This window comes from Macaca mulatta, chromosome 6 (assembly GCF_049350105.2).
Source record: "Macaca mulatta isolate MMU2019108-1 chromosome 6, T2T-MMU8v2.0, whole genome shotgun sequence".
NCBI lineage: Eukaryota > Metazoa > Chordata > Mammalia > Primates > Cercopithecidae > Macaca > Macaca mulatta.
Genome location: NC_133411.1, coordinates 86,803,857 through 86,830,087, shown reverse-complemented (window position 1 = coordinate 86,830,087; position 26,231 = coordinate 86,803,857). Strand labels below are relative to the sequence as shown.

General features: G+C 39.1%; 2 protein-coding genes and 2 pseudogenes across 15 annotated transcripts in view; 1 reads left to right on the top strand and 3 right to left on the bottom strand.

Moving 5' to 3' along the window:
- The window catches only part of FAM151B (family with sequence similarity 151 member B), a 48,664-nt gene extending 34,971 nt beyond the window's left edge, over positions 1-13,693 (bottom strand). For 2 of the 4 annotated variants that reach the window (XM_078004305.1, XM_078004306.1), the window contains exons 1-3: positions 13,598-13,628; positions 7,466-7,696; positions 779-904 (exon numbers count right to left, since the gene is read on the bottom strand). In XM_078004305.1, coding sequence (XP_077860431.1) covers positions 779-904; positions 7,466-7,538 — 199 coding nt within the window. In that variant the 5' untranslated portion in view covers positions 7,539-7,696; positions 13,598-13,628. 4 annotated transcript variants of the gene reach the window in all.
- Positions 1,160-2,339, bottom strand: LOC144341462 (large ribosomal subunit protein uL30-like; annotated as a pseudogene).
- Positions 2,554-4,135, top strand: LOC144341350 (ubiquitin-ribosomal protein eS31 fusion protein pseudogene; annotated as a pseudogene).
- An 8,991-nt stretch (positions 13,694-22,684) lies between the features above and the next one.
- ZFYVE16 (zinc finger FYVE-type containing 16) overlaps positions 22,685-26,231 on the bottom strand; it is a 64,724-nt gene continuing 61,177 nt past the window's right edge. For 7 of the 11 annotated variants that reach the window (XM_015140337.3, XM_078004942.1, XM_078004940.1 and 4 more), the window contains one exon: positions 22,685-24,596. In XM_015140337.3, the coding sequence (XP_014995823.3) occupies positions 24,438-24,596 (159 nt within the window). In that variant the 3' untranslated portion in view covers positions 22,685-24,437. Of the gene's footprint in view, positions 24,597-25,582; positions 25,761-26,231 lie in introns of all 11 variants that reach the window. The other 4 variants (XR_013418392.1, XR_013418391.1, XR_003730386.2 and 1 more) reach the window with 2 other exon arrangements.

Genomic DNA, 26,231 nt, shown 5'->3' with positions numbered 1-26,231 from the left:
GGACCACATACTGCAAGCTCTGCCCCAGCCCTGTGGTGATATGCTTTCATTCTCCTTCCCGGCTGCAGCCAACATGAGCACTTTATAGGAAAAGGCTGAGAAACACTGCTATAATGTTCATCTGTACAATGAAGGGATATACATACAATGATTACAGGTTGAATCAGTAAACCAAAGGCTTGATTTCTAGCTTAGGCATAAATATTGCCCAATTATTTATTAATTATAAATTGGTATACAATGGCTTCATCCATCCACTGAACAAATATTGAGTGGGTTTCTCCTTAATACATGACGAAAGACATAAAAATATGTAAGATACATGGTCCTGATCTTAAAAGCTTTACTCAAATCACTAGATATATAAGAAAATATAATAATATATGAGAGTTTTGAATCACACATAACAGGCAAATTGCTTCTGGAAAATAGGAAAATTCTTCCATTATGCAATTTGTCCATTTTGTAAACAAAATGAAACACTTTATAAAAATGTTCAGCCTGGTGTGGTGGCTCACAGATTGCCTGAGCCCAGGAGTGTGAGCCTGCAATGAGCTGTGATTACACCTTTGTATTCCGGCCTGGACAACAGAGAGAGACTATATCTCTAAAAATGAATAAATAATAATTAAATAATAAATAAATAAAATACTCATGTCAGCCTGGAACTTACACTTGGATCACCTGTCTCTAGTATCTGAAAATATACCTAGATATCAAAAAGGAGTTGAATTAATCTATTATCCAAAGTAAATTACAAGTAACTGTACTAACTTACTTTTCAGTGCCTCATTCATTTGTGCCTTGTGGTTAGCTGCATGATACCAGGTGATTTCAGCGCCATCTTCTGCTGTAATCTGGCTATTTCTCAGAAAATACTCCAGTATATTTTCACTCCAAGATCCTAAAATAACAGTATTTACATGTAAATTAATATTGTTTTTTATAGGATAAAATTTTTAAAATTAATTTTGTTGTATATATTTAAGATACACATATGCTGTTATGTGATATAGATAGATAGTAAAAAGGTTACTATAATGAAGCAAATTAACATATCCATCATCTCACATATCTATTTTCTCTGTGTGTGGCAAGAACAGCTAAAATCTCATTTAACATGAATCCCTTATATACAGTACAATCTGGAGTCCTCATGTTACACATTAGATCTTGACTTGTTCATCTTTTTTTTTTTTTTTTTTTTTTTAACTTGAGAGCAGGTACTGTTTATTAACCAACCAACTTAGAAAAATAATCATGGTAGACATCTTAGTTCATTCTTCTAATAAGCCTGTTGATCTGGTCCTCCCTGCTGCCAGCATCTCTCCCTTCTACAAAATGGGTGGTCTCTCAGCTAGGTGCAGTGGCTCACACCTGTAATCCCAGAATTTTGGGAGGCTGAGGCAGGCAGATTACTTGAGGTGAGGAGTTCGAGACCAGCATGGCCAACATGGTGAAACCCCGTCTCTAACAAAAATACAAAAAAAAATTAGCCAGGTGTGGTGGCACATGCCTGTAATCCCAGTTACTCCAGAGGCTGAGGCAGGAGAATCAATTGAACATGGGAGGCGGAGGTTGCAGTGAGCTGAGATCACGCCACTGCACTCCAGCCTAGATGACAGAGCAAGACTCTTGTCTCAAAAATAAAATAAAATAAAATAGAATAAAATAAAATAAAAAATGGATGGTCTTTTTCTCCATTCCACCTCATGGATAAGATAATTTGAAGGCCCACAGGAAGTTATTTGCTTCTCTGAAGTGTTTTCCAACAGTATAGATCTCATGAATCAGATCTTCCATGTAGATGATGCCGTATTTACCAAGAGATCGAGCAATCAAAGTGTTATCTGTTAAAACAATTCGCTTCTTATTGATTTTGCCATAACCACACTTGTAGATTACTGACTTCAGATTTGGGTATCCCCAAGCAATATATGGTTCTACAATCCTCAGCATGTTAACTGAAGCCTGTTGAGCTTCACAAAGGTTCCAATGAAGATTTGATGAAGGCGAAGAAGCTGCAACACCTTTTGGACCTTTGGGCTCACACCACTGACACCTCTGATCCTGAAGACAAATGCCAATTTGGGTTTTGCAGGTACACAGAAGTTGCCAGCTTTTCTTGCCATCCCTGCCATTCGAATTTCAGTTCTGTGTATCTGCCTATATTCCTTGAGACAGTGCTTTGCTTTTTCATAGATAAGCTTCCTCCTTGCCTTTTGAAGCATCTTTTGGTCAAACGTCTTTCTCAGGCACTTGATCTTCAGCTCTGCAAAATTTCTTTGCTTTTTCTTAAGGGTTTCTGGCACAGCAGGAACCTTCTTGTCTTCCACACCTTCCACGGTTCCAGCCAGAAAAAGAGGCAACTTGCTCATCTTACATATCTGTTCTGTATCCTCTAACCTACATCTCCCCATTTCCTCTGTGTCCCTCCTCCCCGTAGCCATTGTTTTGTCATCTATTTCTGTTATATTTGATTTTTTAATTCCAGATATAAGTGAGATCATGCACTATTTTTCTTTCCGTGTCTGGCTTATTTTACTTAGCATAATGTCCTCCAGGCTCATCTATGTTGTGGAAAATGGCAAGTTCTCATTCTTCTTTAGGACTGAATAATATTCCATTTTATCTGTGTACCACAGTTTATTTATTCACTCATCTATCAACAAACACTTGTTGTTTCCATACCCTGGCTACTGTAAATAATGCTGCAATGGACATGGGGGTGCAGATATCTTTACAAAGTGGTGGTTTCATTTCCTTTGGGTATATGACCGGGAAAGGGATTGCTGAGTTATGGGGTGGAAAAAAAATTTAATAAAGCACAGACAAGATATTGAGGGATAATAACAAAGTAGTTAGACTGGGAAAAATATAAGATTTTAAAAATAGAGAGCAAGTATTATGATGTGGCAAGTATATAATATAAACATGTTATATATTATAATTAGTAGACATATAGGATAGTCTGAACATTAGAAGCATAAGAATGTAGGAAGAAACTAAAACTCAAGTGGATATTTAAAAGCTGGAAATTACATATGATGTTCTCTACAATGCTGGTCCCAGAAATATAAGGAAAACTGAGGTAAAGTCAAAGCTATATTTAAAATTCTAAGTTTTACTCACTTGTTTTCTCTACCTGAAGCCCCATTCTACATTTATATTAGCAATTTAATATTTAAATTGCATATTTTACTGCATATCTACCTTCAGATTATTCTGAGCAACATCTATATGAGTGAGCAAGTAATCTCTTGAATTAGGATTCATAAGTTTATCTAGCATGTGCAATATACGTAATTCTCATATCCTTCAACTACTTTTTGGTATAACACATTTTCTCTTGATTAAGCATTAAAATTTGTGAGTTAACAAAGACTAAGATAAGTGGTAGCAAAAATATCTGAACCCAGATCCACTCCATACTTTATCATAACATACAGGAAGAAAATGCTGAACAAAGGGTGTCCATAATTTTACCTCCCTAATCCTTGTTCATGCTCCGAACGTTTATTAAGAGCCTAGCAAGTGGCTGCAAAGTCCCCAAGCATGAGAATCTTTCCTCTGTTAATTATTTGTTTGTTAACTCTGCCTAACAACAGTTAAAAATCTGAAACTGCTTCTTCCTTTTTTGTTTGTTTTTTTCCCATCTGCCATCTGTGGTGGAGCTGCCACCAAAACGCAGATTTCGTAAAATCCCTTCCGGGGAAGACCACCACCCTCAAGGTTGAACCCTCAGACACAACAGAAAAGGTAAAGGCCAAAATCTAGGAATTCCTCCTAATCAGCAAAGACAGATCCTTGCTGGCCAGCAACTGGAAGATGGACGTACTCTGTCTGACTACAACATTCAAAAGGAGTCTACCCTTTATCTTGGGTTGAGACTTTGTGGTGGTGCTAAGAAAAGGAAGAAGTCTTACACCACTCCCAAGAATAATAAACACAAGAGAAAGCAGGTGAAGCTGGCGGTCCTGAAATACTACAAGGTGGATGAGAATGGCAAAATTAGTCACCTTTGTCGAGAGTGCCATTCAGATGGTGCTGGAGTGTTTATGGCAAGCTACTTTGACAGACATTATTGTGGCAAATGTTGTCTGATTACTGCTTCAACAAACCAGAAGACAAGTAATTGCGTATGAGCTAATAAAAGACATGAGCTAACATCTTTTTTAAAACCCCCCAAAAAACCAAAAACCCAAAACCTAAAAATGGCTATCGGAAACTGCTGATAAGATATTGAGAAAAAGTAAAATTTGATCAGAGAATGGAGGGGCATATAAAGACAAATTCTAACTAACATACGAGGGACTTAGCAACCACTTCTAATACTGGGCTGCAGAATTAAAAAAAAAAAAAAGACAGTTAGGTGGAGGATTCACTATCCCCAAAGCAGTCTCCCACTCAAAACACATGGCCCTATTTGGCACATATAATAGAGTCATAGACCTTTCATACTAAGATGGCAACACATGGCCAACATTCTTTAAAATATTAAGGTAGCCATTTTAGAAGGCACATTATCGATCGGCTATAACAAATGTCTGACAATAGGAAAATAATTAAATCAGTACATATGCGTGATAGAATATATGACTAATGTGGCCGTTAAAAATGAAGGTTTTCCCAGCACTTTGGGAGGCCGAGATGGGCGGATCACGAGGTCAGGAGATTGAGACCATCCTGGCTAACACAGTGAAACCCCGTCTCTACTAAAAAAATACAAAAAACTAGCCGGGCGAGGTGGCGGACGCCTGTAGTCCCAGCTACTCGGGAGGCTGAGGCAGGAGAATGGCGTAAACCCGGGAGGTGGAGCTTGCAGTGAGCTGAGATCCAGCCACTGCACTCCAAACTGGGTGACAGACCGAGACTCTGTCTCAAAAAAAAAAAAAAAAAAAAAAAAAAAAAGAAGGTTTTGAGATACACCAAATGATTCAGAGATCTGATAAGCATGACGTTACCAGAAAAACCTAAATGTTGGTTAATGGTTCATATTGGATATTTCCAAAGCACTTTTCAACTACACATACTGCATTCAGAATTTTTATAAAGGCAACCTACAAAGTAATAATAAAATATCAGGACTCTAGAATTTAAAAACATTTAAAGTAAAAAGTTTTCCTTACCCTTTTACTAAGTGAAATTGTTAGTTTGTATTTAAGCCACAACTGTATATATCTTAAAACTTAAAAGAGGATCCAATTACCTATGATCTAGGGTCTTAGTATTATTATTTAAACAGGCTGGAACTCTGAAAACAGGACCAAGAGAAAGGTCCTGTTGCAACTTTTTTAAGATTGAGTTTTTGAGCAGTTTATTTATTTATTTATCTATTTATTTTGAGACAGTCTTGCTCTGTCACTCAGGCTGGAGTGCAGGGGGATGATCTCAGCTCACTGCAATCTCCGCCTCCTGCGTTCAAGTGATTCTTGTGCTTCAGCCTTCCGAGCAGCTGAGATTACCGGCATGCATGCGCCATCACATTGGCTACTTTTTGTATTTTTAGTAGAAATGGTGTTTCACCATGTTGGCTAGGCTGGTCTCAAACTCCTGGCCTCAAGCAGTCAGCCACCCTCAGTCTCCCAAAGTGCTGAGATTACAGGTGTGAGCCACCATGCCTGGCCTTTTAAGCAGTTTTCATTTACAGAAAAAAATTAGGCTGGGCATGGTAGCTCATGCCTGTAATCCCAGCACTTTGGTCGGTCGAGGTGGGCAGATCATCTGAGGTCAGGAGTTCAAGACCAGCCTGGCCAATATGGTGAAACCCCTTCTCTACTAGAAATACACAAATTAGCAGGGTGTGGTGGCTCACGTCTGTAGCCCCAGCTACTCAGGAGGCTGAGGCAGGGTAATAGCTCAAATCCAGGAGGCAGAGGTTGCAGTGAGCCGAGATCATGCCACTGCACTCCAGCCTGGGTGACAAAGCAAGACTCCGTCTCAAAAAAAAAAAAAAAATTAGCAAAAAGAGCAAAGTTCCCATATCATCCCCACTTTTCCCTCAATTTCCCCAGTTCTTGTTTTTTTGGAAATTACAAAATTGCTTTTATTTAAATATTCCCAATTTTTAACATCTTGCATTAGTGTGGTATGTCTGTTAGACTAGATGAGCCAATACTGACATTTTGTTATTAACTAAAGTCCATAGTTTACATTAGAATTCACTCTTGGTGTCATACATTTTATAGGTTTTGACAGATGTCTAGGTGTATATCTGAGATAGCAGGTTCAGTTATTCCAGGGCCACTGGAATAAAGTGAGTATCACAATAAAGCAAGTCACACAATTTTTAGTTTCCCAGTATGTATAACAGTTATGTTTACACTGTTACACTGTAGCCTATTAGGTGTACAATAGCATTATGTCTAAAAACAATGTGCATACCTTGATTTTAAAACACTTTATTGCTAAAAAGTGGCAACAATCATCTGAGCCTTCTGCTAGCTGTAATCTTTTGACTGGTGGAGGGTCTTGCCTCAATGTTGATGGCTACTGACCAATCAGGGTGGTGGTTGCTGAAGGCTGTGGTGGCTGTGACAATTTCTTAAAATAAGACAATGAAGCTATTGATATCAGTGGATTCTTCCTTTCATGAAAGATCTCTCTGTAGCACACAGTCCTGTTTGATAGCATTTTACCCACGGGAGAACTTACAAAATGACAGTCAATTCTCTCAAACTCTGCTGCTGCTTTAACAACTAAGTGTATGTAATATTCTTTATCATCTGTGGTCATTTCAACAATGTTCACAGCATCTTCACCAGAAGTAGATTACATCTCAAGAAACTACTGTCTTTGCTCATACATAAGAAGGAACTCCTAGTTCATTAAAGTCTTATCATAAAATTGCAATAATATAGTCACATCTTCAGGCTCCTTTCTAATTCTAGTTCTCTTGCTATTTCTTTTTTTTTTTTTTGAGACAGAGTCTCGCTCTTTCGCCCAGGCTGGAGTGTAGTGGCGCTATCTCGGTTTGCTGCAAGCTCCACCTCCTGGGTTCACGCCATTCTCCTGCCTCAGCCTCCCGAGTAGCTGGGACTACAGGCACCTGCCACCATGCCCGGCTAATTTTTTGTATTTTTAGTAGAGACTGGGTTTCACTGTGTTAGCCAGGATGGTCTCCATCTCCTGACCTCATGATCCACCTGCCTCGGCCTCCCAAAGTGCTGGGATTACAGGTGTGAGCCACTGTGCCCCACCTTCTCTTGCTATTTCTATCACATTTGCAGTTACATCCTCTACTGAAGTCTTGAATCCCTCAAAGTCACTCATGAGAGTTGGAATCAACTTCTTCCAAACTCCTGTTAAAGTTGATATCTTTACTTTCTCCCATTAATCACAAATCTTCTTGATGGAATCTAGGATGATGATTCTTTGCCCACATTCATCAGAGAAATCACTATCTATGGCAGCTACTGATTTACAAAACATTTCTCAAATAATAAGATGTGAAAGTCAAGATTACCCTTTGATCCACGGGCTGCAGAATAGACGCAAGCATGCAGGAAAACAACATCAATCTCTTTGCATATCTCCATCAGAGCTCTTGGGTGACCAGGTGCCTTGTCAATGAACAGTAACACCTTGAAAGAAATCTTTTTTTTCCTGAGCAGTGGGTCTCCACAGTGGGCTTAAAATATTCTGTAAATCATGCTATAAACAGATGTGCTGTCATCCAGGCTTTGTTGTTACATTTCTAGAGCACAGGCAGAGAAGTAGATGTAGCATAATTCTTAAGTACCCTGTGATTTTCAGTATAGTAAATGAGCACTGGCTTCCACTTAAAGTCATCAGCTGCATTAGCCCTAACAAGAAAGTCAGCCTGTCTTTTGAAGCTTTTAAGCCAAATATTGGCTTTTTCCCTCCAGCAATCAAAGTTCTAATGGCATCTTCTTACAACAGAAGGCTATTTTATTTATACTGAAAATCTATTGTTGGCCCTGCACAGTGGCTCATGCTTGTAGTCCCAGCACTTTGGGAGGCTGAGGTGGGAGGATCACTTGAGCCCAGGAGTTCAAGAACAGCTGGGGCAACATGACGAAATCCTATCTCTACAAAAAATACAAAAATTAGTAGGCTGTAGTGGTATGTGCCTATAGTTCCAGCTACTTGGGGGGCTGAGGTGGGAGGATCGATTGAGCTCAGGAGATCAAGGCTGCAATGAGCCATGATCGTGCCACTGTACTCCAGCCTGTGTTACAGAAGGAGACCCTGTCTTGAAAGAAAGAAAGAAAGAAAGAAAGAAAGAAAGAAAGAAAGAAAGAAAGAAAGAAAGAAAGAAAGAAAGAGAAAGAAAGAAAGTGATCTACTGTTAGTATAGCTACTTTCATCAATGATCTTAGCTAGATTTTCTGGATCACTTGCTGTAGCTTCCCTATCAGCACCTGCTGCTTCACCTCGAAATTTTTTGTTGTAGAAACAGCTTTTTCCCTTAAACCTCATGAACCAACCTCTGCGAATCTCCAGCTCCCCTTCTGTAGCTTCCGTACTTCTCACAGTCTTCACAGAATTGAAGAGAGTTAGGGCCTTACTCTGGATTAGGCTTTGGCTTACGGGAATGTTGTGGCTGGTTTGACCTATCCAGACCGCTCAGACTTTCTCCATATCAGCAATAGGGCTGTTTTGCTTTCTTATAATTTGTGTTTTCCATGGAGTGGCACTTCTAATTTTCTTCAAGAGCTTTTCCTTTGCATTGACAACTTAGCTGTTTGTCACAAGAGGCCTCTCTCAGCTTTCAAAATGTTTTTCACGCTAAGCTTAATCATTTCTAGCTTTTGATTTTGTTTCTGTTTTTTTTCAGAGACAAGTCTCACTCTGTTGCCCAGGCTGGAGTGTAGTGGTGCAATCATAGCTCACTGTAATCTGAAATTCATGGGCTCAAGTGATCCTCCTGCCTCGGCATCCCAAGTAGCTAGGACTACAGGTGCGTACCACCATGGCCAGCTAATTTTTAAAATTTTTTGTAGAGACAGGGTCTTGGTACGTTGCCCAGGCTGGTCTTGAATTGCTGGCTTCATGTGATGACCTCAGCCTCCCAGAGTGCTGGGATTACAGCCACTGTGCCCAGCCCTCTAGCTTTCAATTTTAAGTGAGGAACAGGTGACTCTTCCTTTCATGTGAACACTTAGAGCCCATTCTATGGTTATTAACCAGCCTAATTTCAATACTGTTGTGTCTCAGGAAATAGTAAGACCCTAGGAGAGGGAGAGAGACAGGAATATGGCTGGCTGGCGAAGCAGTCTGAACACACACCATATTTATGTATTTAGTTTTTATCCTCGCCAAGCCGGTCAGCATGCACTGCCCAAGCCGGCAAGGCTCACACGCCACATTTACAGGTTCAGTTTGACTTTGTGGTGCCCCAAAACAATTATTATTGTGGCATTTAAAGATCACTGATCACAGATCACCATAATAAATATAATAATTTTTAAAATATAATAATTTTTAAATTTGAAATATTGCAAGAATTCCCCAAATGTGACAGACACAAAGTGAACACATGCTATTGAAAAATACAGCACCAATAGACTTGCTCAATACAAGGTTGCCACAAACCTTCAATTTGTAAAAAAAAAAAAAAAAAAAAAAAAAAAAAGTATTATCTTCAAAGTGTAATAAAGTGAAGTACAATAAAACAAGGGATGCTTGTACAATGGCATGTATTTACCACTACAATATCACATGGAATCACAGTGTTGCTGCTCCAAACCTCTGTGCTCCATTTATCCCAACCTCCTTTCCCGTGCAACCTGTGGCTGTTTTCCAGCTACCATAGCAGAGTTGATTAGTTGGAACAGAAATGTATGCCCTGCAAAGCCCAAAATTTAATATCTGGCTCTTTACAGAAAAAGTTTGCTGACCACCAAGATATGGAAACAAGCTAAGAGCCATCAGTGGGTAAATGGATAAAGAAAATGTGGCAGAGATACACAATGGAGTACTATTCAGCCTTTAAAAAGAAGAAAATTCTGTCATCTGTGACAAATGAAGAAACCTGGAGGACAGTATGCTAAATGAAATGAGCCAGGTATGGAAAGAAAAACACTGCATAGTCTTACATGTGGAATTTCAAAAAGTAGAGCTTACAGGAGTAGAAAGTAGAGTGGTGGTTACCAGAGGCTAGGGATGCAGCCGGGGCAATTGGATGGGAGGGGAATATGTCAAAGGGTACAAAGTTCTGGTTAGACAGGAGGAATAAGTTCCCAAGATCTATTGCACAGCATGGTGACTATAGTTAATAACTCTGGGCATGCTGGCTCACAACTGTAACTCCAGCACTTTGGGAGGTCGAGGCGGAAGGACTGCTTAAGCTCAGGAGTTCGAGACCAGCCTGGGCATGAAGCAAGACCTTGTCTCTACTACTAAATAAAATAATAATAACCCGGGCATGGTGGTGTGTGCCTGTAGTCCCTGCTACTCAGGAGGCTGAGGCAGGAGGATCACTTGAGCCCAGGGAGTCAAGGCTGTAGTGAGCCATGACTACACCACTGCACTCCAGCCTGGGTGACAGAGCAAGACCCTGTCTCAATAATAATAATAATACTAATAATAGTGTATTATATATTTTGAAATTCCTAAATGAGTAGACTTTAAATGCTCTCATTACAAAGAAATGATAAGTATATGAGGTGATGGATATATTAATTAGCCTGACTTAATCATTCTAACATGTATACATGTATCGTAACATCACATTATACCTCACAAATATACAGTTATTATTTGTCAATTAAAAATAAAATTAAAAAAGAAAGTTTGCTATTTGCTGACCCCTGGATGAGACAATCGTTAAGGTTCCTTCCAGTTTCCAAAAGCAACTACGAGAATTGACTTACCATTAAAGACAGTGTACCATATGTCCACACAAACACTTGTACACGCATGTTCACAGTAGCATTATTCACTATACCCAAAAGATGGAAACAACTCAAATGTCCATCAACTGAGTGGATAAACAAAATGTGGTGTTTCATGCAATTCCTTTTCTGGCCATAAAAAGGAAAGAAGTACTGAAACATGCTACAAGATGGATGAATCTTGAAAACACTATGACAAGCGGAAGCAGCCAGACATAAGAGGGTCTATGTTGGGTGATTCCACTTATATGAAACATCCAGAATAGGCAAATTCAAAGAGATAGAAAGTAGAAGAATAGTGGCTCTGGGTTTAAAGGATGGGGCATGGGGAAGTGTTTCTTTTTGTAAGGTGAAGATGTTTTAAAATTGTGGCAATTGTTGCACAAGTCTGTGAATAAGCTAAAATCAAACAAATAAGCTAAAATCACTGAATTATACTCTTTAAATGAATAAATTGTATATTAATAGTATGCAAATTATACATCAGTAAGGATTTTTAAAAATTTATTAATTTTTTTTTAAGGCTCTGGCTCTGTTGCCCAGGCTGGCATGTTCTTGGCTCACTGCAGCCTCTCTCAGGCTCAAGCGATTCTCCCACCTCAGTCTCTTCCTGAGTGGCTGGGTCCACAGGCATGTGCCACCACCATACCTGGCTAATTTATTTGTATTTTTTGTAGAGACAAGTCCTGCCTGTGTTGCCCAGGCTGATCCAAACTCCAGGGCTCAAGCCTTTCAAAGTGTTCAGATTACAGGCGTAAAACACCATGCCCGGCCAGGAGGGAACTTTTCACTATACATCCTATTGTGCCTTTTTAACTCTTTTATGTTAAGAATGTATTTTTTTTTTAAGTAAGGGGGAAAAATGACATATAACAGAAGAATCTGGTTAAGAATTAGTTTTATCAACAACTCGGTAATGAGAAGAAAATTTGTTTTTTTGTTTTTGTTTTTGTTTTGAGACAGAGTCTCTCTCTGTCGCCCAGGCTGGAGTGCAGTGGCAGGATCTCGAATCACTGCAAGCTCCGCCTCCCGGGTTCACGCCATTCTCCTGCCTCAGCCTCCCGAGTAGCTGGGACCACAGGCGCCCGCCATCACGCCCGGCTAATTATTTTGTATTTTTAGTAGAGACGGGGTTTCACCGTGTTAGCCAGGATGGTCTTGATCTCCTGACCTTGTGATCCGCCCGCCTCGGCCTCCCAAAGTGCTGGGATTACAGGCGTGAGTCACCGTGCCCAGCCGGAAAATTTGTTTTTTTAAAAATGGTATTTGTCAGGAATTGGACGTTTTTCACTTATGCACACATTTTTTTCCCCAAGATTCCGTAAACCTTGCATCGATTCAGAAGAGAACCTGGATTTATACAGCCTGTGAGTGAGAATGGTGTAAGTCTTGAGTGTGGGCTTTGTCCCAGATTTGTTTGGATTCTTAGGAAAACCAGGCTTTAAAAGGATTTATACTGAGAAGTAAAGAACCCAAGAGTTAAAAATGGAAAACTCTGGTCTGAAGAAAATGTTCTATGGAGGTTTAGCACAGGTCTTAAAAAAGAGAAAAAAAAGTTCACATCCTTTGACCCAGTAATTTCAGTTACAAGAATCATGTCCAGGATAAAAACAAACCAAAAACATAACTGAGGAAGAACAATGCAAAACTGTTTATTACAGAATGAATTCTAACAAAACTAAACAGAAAACAACTGACTAATGTTCAACATTAGGAGACTGGTTAATTACAATATAACTGTATTGTATACAATATAATTGTGTAAAACAATTCAGTCATTCAAAATTATGTTTATAAAAACCTTGGTGACATGGAATACTATAAGAGGCAGGATTTTAAAAATTATGTTTACCATGACCTTAACTCTATTTTTAAGAGTCAGGGTTGTTAGAAAATAACAAAAAGTTAGTAGTGGTGCCTGTGGGTATCAGCATTTGGGGAATTTTTTTTTCCTACTTCTCTATACTAATATACTTTATAAATGTTCTATAATGGCATTTATCAGAACCTGGACATTTTTCGCTTACACACACGTGTTATTCCAAGATTCTGTAAACCGTGCATCGATTCAGAAGAGAATCCGTATTTATACAGCCCGCTAGTCAGAATGGTGAAAGCGTGCATTATTTTTACAATTAGGGAAAAAATCTAAACTGAAGAAAGAACGCGTCACTGAGGTTGTCTCATACCACTACTTCAGTTTACAGAAAAGATACTGTAACGTTCAAGAGTGGAACTATTGTTCCGCAAGTTGAAGCACTTGACTCCAAGGGGAAACAAGCGAGCCGCACTCTGCCAGGTTTCCAGGCCGCGCGCTCAGCAGCCGGACTACGCCGGGCCCGGCCCACCGTCCGCATTCCCAAGCCTCCCCCAGTTTCCAAAGAGGAACCGACTGACCCAGACCGCCCCCATGCGGTCTGCGGAAATTAAGGAATTAGGGAAACGTCACATTCCTTTCCTTCCAACCAAGACCTCAAAAGACACTGACTCTGCCATTCTCCGACCTCCCCCTAACGCCTGTCCCTTAACGCCCACCCGGCAAACCAAGGTCATCGGCAGGCGATCGGGGGCGCGCCCCGAGTGCGGAGCGGGCTTCAAGCCCAGCCGCCCGGTACTGCGCGGCGCGCTCCTAGGTCCCTAGCAAGGAGGACCGCGGGAGCCCACAAAGGGAGGGTGCCGCCGGCGGAGCCTCTCAAAGCGCCCCACCTCCAGGCAGAGGCCGCGTGCTTGGCGCTTACCTGGGCCTCCAGCGGATGCTGCCATGGTGATGACGCCCGCCGTCCGCGCAGGCGCCCACCGGCTGGCGCCCCTGCTAACCGGGCACTGGCGGCACGGAAATTCGACTCCACAAACCACAGGCCTCGGGCAGGGGAAGAGCAAGGCGGGCGCCAGCGAAGCGGAACCAAATGGAGCCGCGGCACGCAGGCGCAGAGGCTGGCGTTCGAGGTTCGCTTTCGGGCCGCTCCGCCGGGCAGGTGTTGGCCAAGCGCTCCTCCGAAAGGTTTCGGAAGCAGGTGGTAGCTCTGAAGATAACGCTGCGTTAGGGAATACTGCGGCGAAGGATGGAACTCCGATTGAAAGCAGTTGCTGGAGTGGAGCACGAATTTCAAAAGTTGGATATATTTTCTTTTAAATGTTAGTAATATCCTAAAAGGGTGTGGAATCATTACTGATAAAAATCAGTGTTTCTGGCCGGGCACGGTGGCTTACGCCTGTACTCCCAGCACTTTGGGAGGCCGACGTGGGCGGATCACTTGAGGTCAGGAATTCGAGACCATCCTGGCCAACATGGTGAAAACCCTCCTTACTGAAAATTTTAAAAATTATCCGGGCATGGTGGTGCGCGCCTGTAATCCCAGCTACTAGCGAGGCTGAGGCACAAGAATGGCTTGAACCAGAGAGGTGGAGGTGATCCGAGATCGCACCACTGCACTCCAGCCTGGGCGATAGAGGTAGACTCTGTCAAAAAAAAAAAAAAAAAAAAAAAAAAGGTTTTTGTACAGTTATCGAGCAGATAACCTGAAGTTTTCTTCTCCCCTTCTGTCTCTCTACCAGTGTTCACTCAGAAAACGCTCCCAGCAACTGGGTTCTCCCATCCACTGTCTTTCTAGCCCTCCTTAACTCATTACTTTCTGATGCCAAACTAGTGATCAGAATTAGCAACAAAGCTCTGCCATTTTCGGCTTCTGTGACCAAAAAACTCAATCTGCCAGTGGTAGAGTTAGGATAACTATCATCACCTGACACATAATACAAAGGGGAGCGATTCTTGCCCAGCCTTTCAGATAAAATATTTTTCATCACTCCAAAGCAATCACTCTCCATTTGCCCCCTTCCTACCCCCAGGCAACAATTCATCTACTTTCTGTCTCATGAATTTGCCTATTCTGGAATTTGATGTAAATAGAATCACAGACTGTATGTATGATCTTTGTATCTGGCTTCTTTCACTTGGCATGTTTTCAAAATTCATCCATGTTTTAGCATGTGTCAGTACTTTCTTCCTTCTTATGTTGGAATAAATTCCAGTTTGTATATACCACATTTTATGTGTGTCCATTCAACAGCTGATGGACATTCGGGTTGTTTCCACATTTTGTCTTTTATGAATAATGCTGCTATGAACATTTATTGACAAGTTTTGCGTGGACGTATATGAACACATTTCTGCGTACATATCTGTGTACATACCTAGGAGTGGAACTAACTTGTTCATATAGTAACTCTGTTTAACTGTGTGAGGAACTGCCAGTTTTGCAAAGCAGCTGTACCATCTTTCATTCCTACCAGCAGTGTATGAAGATTCCAGTTTCCCCCCGTCCTCACCAGTACTCCTTGTTATTATGTGTTGTTTTTAATTATAATCCTAGTAGATATGAAGTACTACCTCATTATCTTGATTTGCATTTCCCTACTAATAATGTTGAGCCTATTTTCAGGTGCTTATCGGTCATTTATATATTTCCTTTGGAGAAATGTCTTCTCAAATCCTGTGCTCATTTCAACTGTGAGAATTCTTTGTATAGTCTCAATACAAATTAACAGATAATTTGCAAATATTTGCAATATATTATCCCATTGTGCAGATGGTCTTTTCAGTTTCTTGATGGTATTGATTGCAGTACAAGTCTTCTTTAAAAAACTTTTTTTTCTTTTTCTTTAGATGAAGTCTCACTTTGTTGTCCCAGGCTGGAGTGCAGTGGCATGATCTCGGCTCACTGCAACCTCCACCTCCCGGGTTCAAGTGATTCTCCTGCCTCAGCCTCCTGAGTAACTGGGATTACAGGCATGCACCACCATGCCTGGCTAATTTTTGCATTTTTAGTAGAGACAGGGTTTCACCACGTTGGCCAGGCTGGTCTCGACCTTCTGACCTCAAGTGATCCACCCCACCTTGGCCTCCCAAAGTGCTGGGATTACAGGCATGAGCCACTGTGCCCAGCTACCTTTTTTTTTTTTTTTTTAACTTTTAACTTCAGGGGTCCAAGTGCAGGTTTGTGTCTTTTTTTTTTTTTTTTTTTTGACTTTTAACTTCAGGGGTCCAAGTGCAGGTTTGTTATATAGGTAAACTGTGTTATAGGGGTTTGTTGTACAGATTATTTCATCAACCAGGTATTAATCCTAGTACCCATTCGTTATTTCTCCTGATCCTCTACCTCCTTCCACCCTCCACCCTCCAAAAGTCCCAGTGTGGTGTTCCCCAATCTGTGTCCATGTGTCTCATCATTTAGCTCCCACATTTATAAGAGCATGTGGTATTTGGTTTTCTGTTCCTGCATCAGTTTGCTAAGTTTTTATGACATATTGGTCACAATATTACCACAATATTTTCATATATTTTACAATATTCCTCTTCACTGTCCTTATTTTTAGAGCTGCATATCGAAGTGTGAGACATGAAAGGATATGTCTGATATTTGCTTTAAAATGCTCCAGCAAAGAAATTAAAGGATGGAGGAAGCAAAAGAGGCAAATCTTGATAGTGTTGACTTGGAGGACTTTGTAAGCTGGGTATATAGATTTTCATCCTACTATTTCCTTTACTTCTGAGTGTTTGGAAATTTTATGGTAAAAATAAGTCTAATTACTTTTTTGGCACAAAACAAGGGTTTTGTAAGTTAAGGGTACATGCTGCACTGGGGAAAGAATATAACAATTAGAATGTGGGACACAGGCCCCAGTTTGAGTCTGGGACTGCTTTTGGTGACATCTAAATAGGAATAAAGGCAAGGCATGGTGGTTCACACATGTGATCCCAGCACTTTGGGAGGCTGAGGCAGGAGGAGACTCATCTCTACAAAAAATAAAAAACAAGCCAGGTGTGTTGGCATGTGCCTGTAGTCTCAGCTAATCAGGAGGCTAAGGTGGGAGGATTGCTTGAGCCCAGGAAGTCGAGGCTGCAGTGAGCCATGATCACACCACTGCACTCCACCTGGGCCACAGAGCAAGACTGTCTCAAAATCAAAACAAAGCACTGCATGAATACATTTTCAGAGAGTCCTAATAGCTAGAAAGTGTTCCCTTAAATTCCAATTTAGTTTCTAGCTGTGTGACTTTGGTCAGATTACTCTCTCTCTGAGCTTGGTATCCAGTCTATGAAATGCAATAATAAATCACAGGGGAACTGGGTGCAGTGGCACGCACCTGTAGGCTCAGCTACCTAGGAGGCTGAGGCAGGAGGATGGGTTAAGAGCCTAAGTTCAAGGGCTGTAGTGTGCCATGACTGTGCCTGTGAATAGCCACTGCACTCTAGGCCTGGGCAATACAATGAGACCCTGTCTCATAAATTAATTAATTAAAAAATAAATTACAGGTAATATTCATTGTTCTGAAGTTTGCTTTGTCTGATAGCAAAATAACCACTCCAGCTTTGTCCCGTTTTCTTCTTTTTAGTGTTTGCATGGAATATCTTTTTCCAACCTTTTACTTTTTACCCTGCATGTGCCATTGTATCATAAATGGCTTGTACAGATAGCATATAATTTAGGTTAAAAAAAAATCTATCTGGCCGGGCACGGTGGCTCATGCCTGTAATTCCAGTCCTTTAGGAGGCCAAGACAGGCAGATCAGTTGAGGACAGGAGTTCAAGACCAGACTGGGCAAAATGGTGAAACCCTATCTCTAATAAAAAGAAATAAAAAATTAGCCAGGCATGGTGGTACATGCCTGTAATCCCAGCTACTCAGGAGGCTGAGGCAGGAGAATCACTTGAACCTGGGAGGTGGAGGTTGCAGTGAGCCAGGATCATGCCACTGCACTCCAGCCTGCATGAGAGTGAGAGTCGATCCAAAAAAAAAAAAAAAAAAAAAAAATTCCAATCTATGTGTTTTAGTTGCCATATTTAGACCATTTACATTTAATGTAATTGTTTTTTATTTTTATTTTTAGGGACAGGGTCTTGCTCAGTGGTCCAGGCTGGAGTACAGTGGTATGATCACAGCTCACTGCAGTCTCAAACTACTGGACTCTAATGATCCTCCCACGTCAGCCTCCTGAGTAGCCAGGACTACAGGCATGCACTACCATGGTTGGCTAATTCTTTTATTTTAAATTTTATGCAGATACAGGGCCTCATTACATTGCCCAGTCTGATCTTGAACTCCTGGCCTCAAGTAATCTTCCTGCTTCAGCCTCCTAAAGTGTTGGGATTATGGACATTAGCCACCACAACTGGCCTACTGTGATTTTTGATACAGCTGGATTTAAGTGTACCATTTTATCATTAATTTTTCTTGTTGGTCTCTTACTTTCTTTACACTTGTTTTCCTTGCTGACTTTATTTTGAATTAATTATTTTTCCAAATTCCACTTTATATGCTGGCTTTTTAAACATATCTCCTTGCATAGTTTTTTAAAATGGTTGCTCTAGAGATGATCATTACATACCAAACTTTTTGTAACCTACTTAGAATTTTTACCACTTCAAGTGAAATTTAGAAACCTTACAACGTAGGTTCTTTTACTGTCCCCTTGGTGAGGATGCAGTTTTCATCTGTATTACATCTACATGCATTGAAAATCCCATCAGATGATGTTATAAAGTTTTTGTTTCAGCAGTTACATATATTTTAACAAACATATAAATTTATTTGGTTTATCCAGAGATTTGCCATTTTGGTTGCTCTTCCTTCTTTGCAATCATTTTCCATCCCCATGAACTTCCTTTAGCTTTCTGTTACAGGAGGACTACTAGCAATGGAATTATTATAGCTTTCCTTCTTCTGAAAATGTCTTTATTTCAGCCAGGTATGGTGGCTCATGCCTCTAATCCCAGCACTTTGGGAGGCCGAAGCAGGTGGATCACCTGAGGTCAGGAGTTTGAGACCATCCTGACCAACATGGTGAAACTCCTCTCTACTACAAATACAAAAAAAGTAGCCAGGCATGGTACCACGCACCTGTAATCCCAGCTACTCCTCGGGAGGCTCAGACAGGAGAACTGCTTGAACCAGGAGGTGGAGGTTGCAGTGAGCTGAGATCACACCACTGCACTCTAGCCTGGGCAACAGAGCAAGACTCCACCTCATTAAAAAAAAAAAAAAGTAAAGAAAAAAGAAAATCTCTATTTCATCTTCTTTCCTAAAGAATATATTTGCTGGATAAAGGATTCTGTGTTGACAGTTTTGCTGCTTTTTTAAAGCACTTTATAAATGTTGCTCCATGGTTTCTGATGAGAAATCTGCCATCACTGAAATCTTTGGTTCTCCTATATACAAAGTATTGTTTTCTGCCAGTTGCTTTCAAAATATTTTCTTTACACTTGGTTTCATCACTTTGATTATGATGTACCTGGGTGCGGTTTTCCTTTTTGGGATTTGCTGTGCCAGTAGACCTGTTTTAAATAGAATACTATGTAAATGTATGTAAATACTTGTCTTTTGCCAAATATTTGGAAGTTTTCAACTATTATTTCTTCAGATATTTTTTCTTCCAATTGTTCTTTTTGGACTCCTAAGACATGAATATTAGACCGTTTGATATTGTCCTACAGATCCCCAAAGTCTTCTCATTTTTTTCACTTTTTTCTCTTTGTCATTCAGACTGGATAATTTCTGCTCATGTATCTTCAAATTTACTGACTCTTCCCTCATTCATCTTCATCCTGTTGTTGAGACCTTCCAGTAAATTTTGTTATTGTATTTTCAGTTCTACAATTTCCACTTGATTCTTTTTATAGCTTCTATGCTGAGACTTTTAGCTTTCCATTTATTTCAACAGTGTTTACCTTTACTTTATATATTTCCTTTGGAGAAATGTCTTCTTTACTTTGTGTAGCATGATTAAAATAACTAGTTTAACGGCCAGGTGTGCTGGCTCATGCCTGTAATCCCAGCACTTTGGGAGGCCCAGGCAGGCAGATCACTTGAGGTCAGGAGTTTGAGACCAGCCTGGCCAACAGGGTGAAACTCAGTCTCTACTAAAAATACAAAAAATTATCTGGGCATGGTGGTACACACCTGTAGTTCCAGCTGCTCAGGAGGCTGAGGCAGGAGAATCACTTGCACCCTGGGGGTGGAGGATGCAGTGAGCCAAGAGTATGCCACTGCACTCCAGCCTGAGTGATAGAGACTGTCTCAAAAATAAATAAAATAAAAAATAAAATAACTAGTTTAAGTCTTTTTCTGATAATTCTGACATTTGGGTAACCTTAGAGTTGGCTCTTGTTCATTGTCTTTTCCCTGGAGAGTTGCTTAGGTTTCACTAGTTCTTTGCCAAGTAATTTTGGATTGTTTCTGGGATATATTTGGAATATTATGATATTCTCTATCCTGTTTAAATCCTCATAAGAATGTTTTTGTTTTGTTTTTTGTTTTAACAGACCATCAATCCAGTTAAGTTTCAAAGCACACATCCTGGCCGTTTTTTGGTGGCTGTGGTTCCAATGTTAGTTTTCACTGCCTTTGTTAAGCTGTTCTTTGCCCCAATTGTGCACCATCTGGTGGCTAATCTGAAACCTGGACAGTGGCCTACACTGTAATTCAGGATTCAGAACCTTTGCTCACTTTGCTTCTGGTGAGTTTCACACATACACAGCTTGGGAGATGATCCCAGGATTTTATTCACAGTTTTAAGGGTTCTTTTCCTTTAGTTCCCTCCTATTTGTGATCTTACCTATACTCTGGTTTCTAGAACCCCATTCTTGGTTTCTGGCCAGAAAGTCAGGGCTTTAAGCCTCCCCACACCATTGCCAGTGTTCTGCCCTGCAATGTCTGCCGCTAGTGCACCAGGGGTAAGAGAAGAGTGATACCTCTTTACTGCTGCGGGATTGATGTAGAGCAAGGAAAGTCCAGAATGTTCCAAGTCATTACCCATGGTGTCTACTGTTGGGGAGGTGGGTCTTACTGCATCTTTCCTGAGGCTTAGAATAGTACAATTAAATTAAAAACGGTTTTGCCCCATAGCCTCCAACCTCCTTTCTGGTCCTCTGACTAGAAAGAACAAATTGCTCCTTGGACTCTTTTTCTCTGTCAGCTAGCATTTCCAGTTGTCCTGTTAAATGTCTTTTTTCTTTTTCCTTTTTATTTATTTTTTTGAGAAAAGGTTTTGCTCTGTTGCACGATCACAGCTCACTGAAGCCTCAACCTTCTGGGCTCAAGTGATCCCCCCACCTCAGCCCCCATGAAGCTGGTACCACAGGCATAGCCACCACACCTGGCTATTTTTTAAAATTATTTTATTTTTTAGAGACAGTGTCTGTCTGTGTTGCTCACTCTGGTCTCAACCCAAGCTCATGTGATCATCCTGCCTTGGTCTCCCAAAGTGCTGGGATTACAGGTGTGAGCCACTGCACCTGGCCCTGTTATGTGTCTATGTGTGGATTTTCTAGTTTATTCTGTTTGGGATTTGTCTGGCTTCTACAATGTGTGGGGTCATGTCTTTCATCAGTTTTTAGAATTCTGCATTCTATCTAAGTATTTGCTCGGTCCTATTCTCACCTCTCCTCACAGCTAATGAAACACATTAGAATTTTTCACTGTATTCTCTATGGGTCTTCTGTTTTTTTCCAGCTGTCTCCCATGTTGCTCTGTGAATAGTTTCTCCTGAGTTATCTTCCAGTTTATAAATTACCCCTGATTGGCTGTGTTCTATTACATCTATTTACTGAGTTTTAAAGTGCAGTTTTTAATGCATATTCTTGAAATGTTTATATTCAGTTCTTTCCCAGATTAGCTCCACAACTTTTTATAGTATAGTTTCCCATTTCCTGCAAGTACATTCACACACCTGACTTTATTTCTTTAAGCAAAGAAAACAAATCTAATACCTGTGTATAAAACAAATCTAATACTACATCTGTGAGTTTGTTTTCATTGCTTCAAGTAATTCTTGCCTCTGTAATCTAGTTTCCTTATATGACTACTTATTTTTTACTATGTGTTACTAGACATATTTGAAAAGTAATTTGAGGACTACAGTGAAATTACTTTTCCATGGAAAGTATTTACATTTTACTTTCTCTGTCACCCGGAGGCATTACTAGTGTGGGAACACCTTAAAGGAAGTTCAGTGCTTAAGATTATTTAGATCACTGGGGCAATTCTAAACTTGCCTGTTCTTTTACATTGATTCTTCCACCTCTGATTCATTATCATCCTAAAGGTGAAACTATTTGGGGATCTCAGCCCATTGTGTGGAGGGTCTCCTGTTATATGCATCACCTTATATGGGCCCTGAACTTTAATTTCTGTCCCCCTCACTCATAAGGTTGTCAGAGTAAGGATCCATGCTCGCTTCTCTTATTCTCTTTACTTTTGGACTAGGCATTCCTTATTGTCTGGAAAATCTCTTTGATGTTTTAAGATTATTCTTGTATTTTAATCAGGAATTGTTTTCAACAGGAACATGATGTAAATATCCAAGCATGCAATTTTCAGAAACAGGAAGTTTCCCACAATTGAATCTTTGTTCCTACATGGCCAAATCCTACTCTTTTTGTTGTCATACTCTGCACTTAAGCGCATACTACTTGTGGCATGGAATCCATAAATGTTGATAAAGAACTATGTCTAATTCTGCCAGAACAATTAATCATTTTTAGAAATTTTTGCTTAGAAACCTGGTAAAGTGCTCTGCATGTAGCAAGTATAAAAACACACAAAGTTTGTTGAACAGCTGCATAAAACAGATGGGCTAACTTTTACTTCATATTTCAAAATTCAGAGAAAGAGAGTAGTATTAAAAGACATAAGCCAAAAATAGATCATTGCAGACTGAGTACAAAGAACTATTCTATTTCTTCACTCTTAAAAAATTAAAATTTCAAATTATGTACCAATGACCAAATAAGTAACATTCAGAAACATACTATATATCTACAAAGAATACTTCAAAATGTGCCTCCAAACTTCAGGCACGTAATTCCAATTTTTATTGAATGTAGAGATTTTAAGAAAACAAATCCAAAGCTATTCCATCATGGAACAGCCCTCTACCATTTGGTTACTTTAAGACTGTGCAATTACTTACACGGCAGAATACACACACTATATTAAGAAAACATAAATTGGGTTTGATATGCAATTGTTTGCATCTTACACCATTTCAATACATTTCACAAATTATAACAGGTTGTCATTTTAGTGAATATCTGCAACACTTTACATTGTTCATGAAGTAGCTACTTCCAGAAGGCTGATATTCTCCTCCAAATTGTCTTTGGCTAGTACTACAGATGTGATTCAGTCCAAACTATATGCCCAAACTGATTAAAATTCTCAGTCTCTCCTAGCTTGAGACCTCAGATCCTGAGTTATAACTTTGACTTGATCTTCAAGTTGAGATGCTTCATAAATATTTTTCTTAAAACAGGGCTATTTAACATAATTTATTTTTCTTGAAATATATCAGTGTTTTTGATACAAAAACATATTACACATAAGAATATTTAAAGCATCAAAATAATGATTAAATTTTTTACATAAATGACAGGACTACAGTATGCCCCCCACTTTTTTGATGTTTGAAGAGGAAAGCTCTGTAACAATTTCAAATACATAGGATTTAACTTATGTTAATATCCTGTTATAAAAAATAACTACCATATAAAGAATTTAAAATATGCAAAAGTAATTAGTTCATTTAAATTTATACTTATACATTGGTGTCAGTGAAAATATGCTGAGTTGCCAAGAAATTTCTAAGGATTAAAGTGGAAGTAAAAAAACCTGTTTCAGGCTTCATTTATTGCTACATAATGACTACTTCAAGGGTCATCTGGCCTGTCGTCAGTCACTCTTAGAAGTGGTAAATACAGTGGTATACTTTGGAAGGAAAGGAGGAAAAAAATAATGCACTGTGATACAAAAATATTACCTATATATAAATTATTAAAGATTTATAAAACACATTCAGAATATGTTCTTGCTATAAAAACAATATACTTAAATATAGAAGCAAAAAGTCCTGAAGCACCCACAATTATTTTAATATCCATTTAATCAGGAAAAACTATATATATATGGATATATAATACATACATATGTAATAATTTGAGAAGAAAAAAGGCAAAATTCTGATTTTAATCCAAAAAGAGTTTATCTAATTATGGAGGTAGGTCTCCACTCCAATTATACAAATAAGTTATCAGCTTTATTCAAAGAATTATAAGTCTAAGATCTCGAAACTGGTTTTTGTGCCACTGAAATACAATTTTGACAGACTTTAGAAACCAGTATTCTAACTGGCATATACACAAAACAGATATTTCCTTCATAAGGTTACATCTGAAAAGAGCCTCATTAAAATCATTATTGGCATAAAGAGGTATACCTAAGTGCAGATACTTTGGCTTAGCATTTAAATAACACAGTAAATGCTACAAATTTCTTAGAAGAAATCTTTGTCTTTTTAGTACTTAAATTAATTGTAAAGCTTCAAAAAGTATGGATCTCTTAAATTTTTAGATATTTAAATATTGTGCTAATGATTTGAAAAGATCATTCCTGCCTAAAGAGTAAAGCTTATGTGTTTCAAAAATCAGACATATTTATACTTTTAGTGTTTGTGGCATTTCAGCTTTAGTGCTGGAGTTAGTTTTAACAAATCAGGTTGCAATATGTAATACGGCACATTCTTTCACTAAAAAAGATGTTCTATAATGAAAAACACTAATTCTATTTCTAATGGTAAACTAGAGTTGGAGGTCCCACCATGGATCACAGGTATCAGAGCACTATCAAGATCATTTAGATAATGCTGAGGCAGAAGTTGGCCTTCAGATCCTGCCTGAAATTCAACCTGGAAAAAAAAAAAATCTTGATAAGAAAATGAACAATCTTGTCTAGCTCAGAATGTGAATATAAAATAAGTGAAATATTTTAAAATATCAGTTCAAGCATGTTAAATAAAATATTGATATATTTATTTTAAAAATTCTACATTCTCCTGTATCTTTTATCTACTACATAAACTATAATTGTCCCTCCCCATATATCATAAATATAAAATTCCACTATGTCATACTTTATGTTTCCTCTAAATGAACACATAAACAAATTAGAGGGATTAAGCTTTGAATAACTGCCGACACTACTTAAATTAAAAACCCCATGGTATTAAAAATACTTAAATTTCAAATTTGTTATTGCAATAATATTTAATATTAGACTCTAACGTTGGTGCAAATTACATTTTAATACATTTAGCTAAAAAAAAATTTACAGTGCTTACTCAAATAACAAATAGTGGGTGCTTCCTTGAAAAGAGGGCTTTTAATAGTGAGATAAAAACAAAACCCCTTTTCCAGTGAGAACTATGAGTAAAACATATCCTGGCTGAAGAAAAGCAAACCTTCAGCGTATGAACTCACCCATGTTTAGATTAACTATTCTAATGAAGTCTGATTTGAAAATCTATATTGGATGTTGGAAAGAGTTACTTGGATGTCAGAAAGAGAACTTTCAGTTCAAATCTGTTAGGAAAATAAATATTCCTATTCCTAAAAAATTAGAAATATTTTCCTAACAGATTTGAACTGAAAGTTGAAAGAAAAACCAATTGTTTTTACATGCAAAATGATTATCACTCCTTGTTAAGAGAAATATGCATTAAAATAACACCGGGGGCCAGGCGTGGTGGCTCACACCTATAATCCCAACACTTTGGGAGGCCGAGGCAGGAGAATTGCTTGAGCCCAGGAGTTCAAGACCAGCCTGGGAAACACAGTGAGACCCCATCTCTTTAAAAAGTAATAATATTAATAGTAACGCGGTATTATTTTTTACCTATCAAATTGTCCAAGTTCAAAAGTTTGATTATATACTTCTTTGATAAGGATGTGGGGGAGGCCAGGTGCCGTGGCTCACATCTATAATCCCAGCATTTGGGAGGCCAAGGTGGGCGGATCACGTGAGGTCAAGAGTTCAAGACTGGTCCAGCCAACATGGTGAAACCCCATGTCTGCTAAAAATACAAATATTAGCAAGGTGTGGTGGCACATGCCTGTAGTCCCAGCTACTTGGGAGGCTGAGGCAGGAGAACTGCTGGAACCCAGAGGGTAGAGGCTGCAGTGAGCCAAAATCATGCCACTGCACTCTAGCCTGGGTGGCAGAATGAGACTCTGTCTCAAAAAAAGGATGTGGGGGAAAGAGCTCTCATAAATTGCTGGAGAAAATAAATATAAATTGACATAACCTCTATATGCGATAATATGGTAACATCTATTGAGTATATACTCAGGCCTGGAAATTCTACTCAGAATTCTTCTTATAGATATACTTATACTATGTAAAAGCAAAATATTGTGGACAACCTGAATGTCTATCAACATATATCAAATATGCACGAATAACGAGTTAGATAAATTATGGTACATTTATATAATCAACTACTATGTCACTTTAAAAAAAATGTATACTAGTACTAATACCTTTA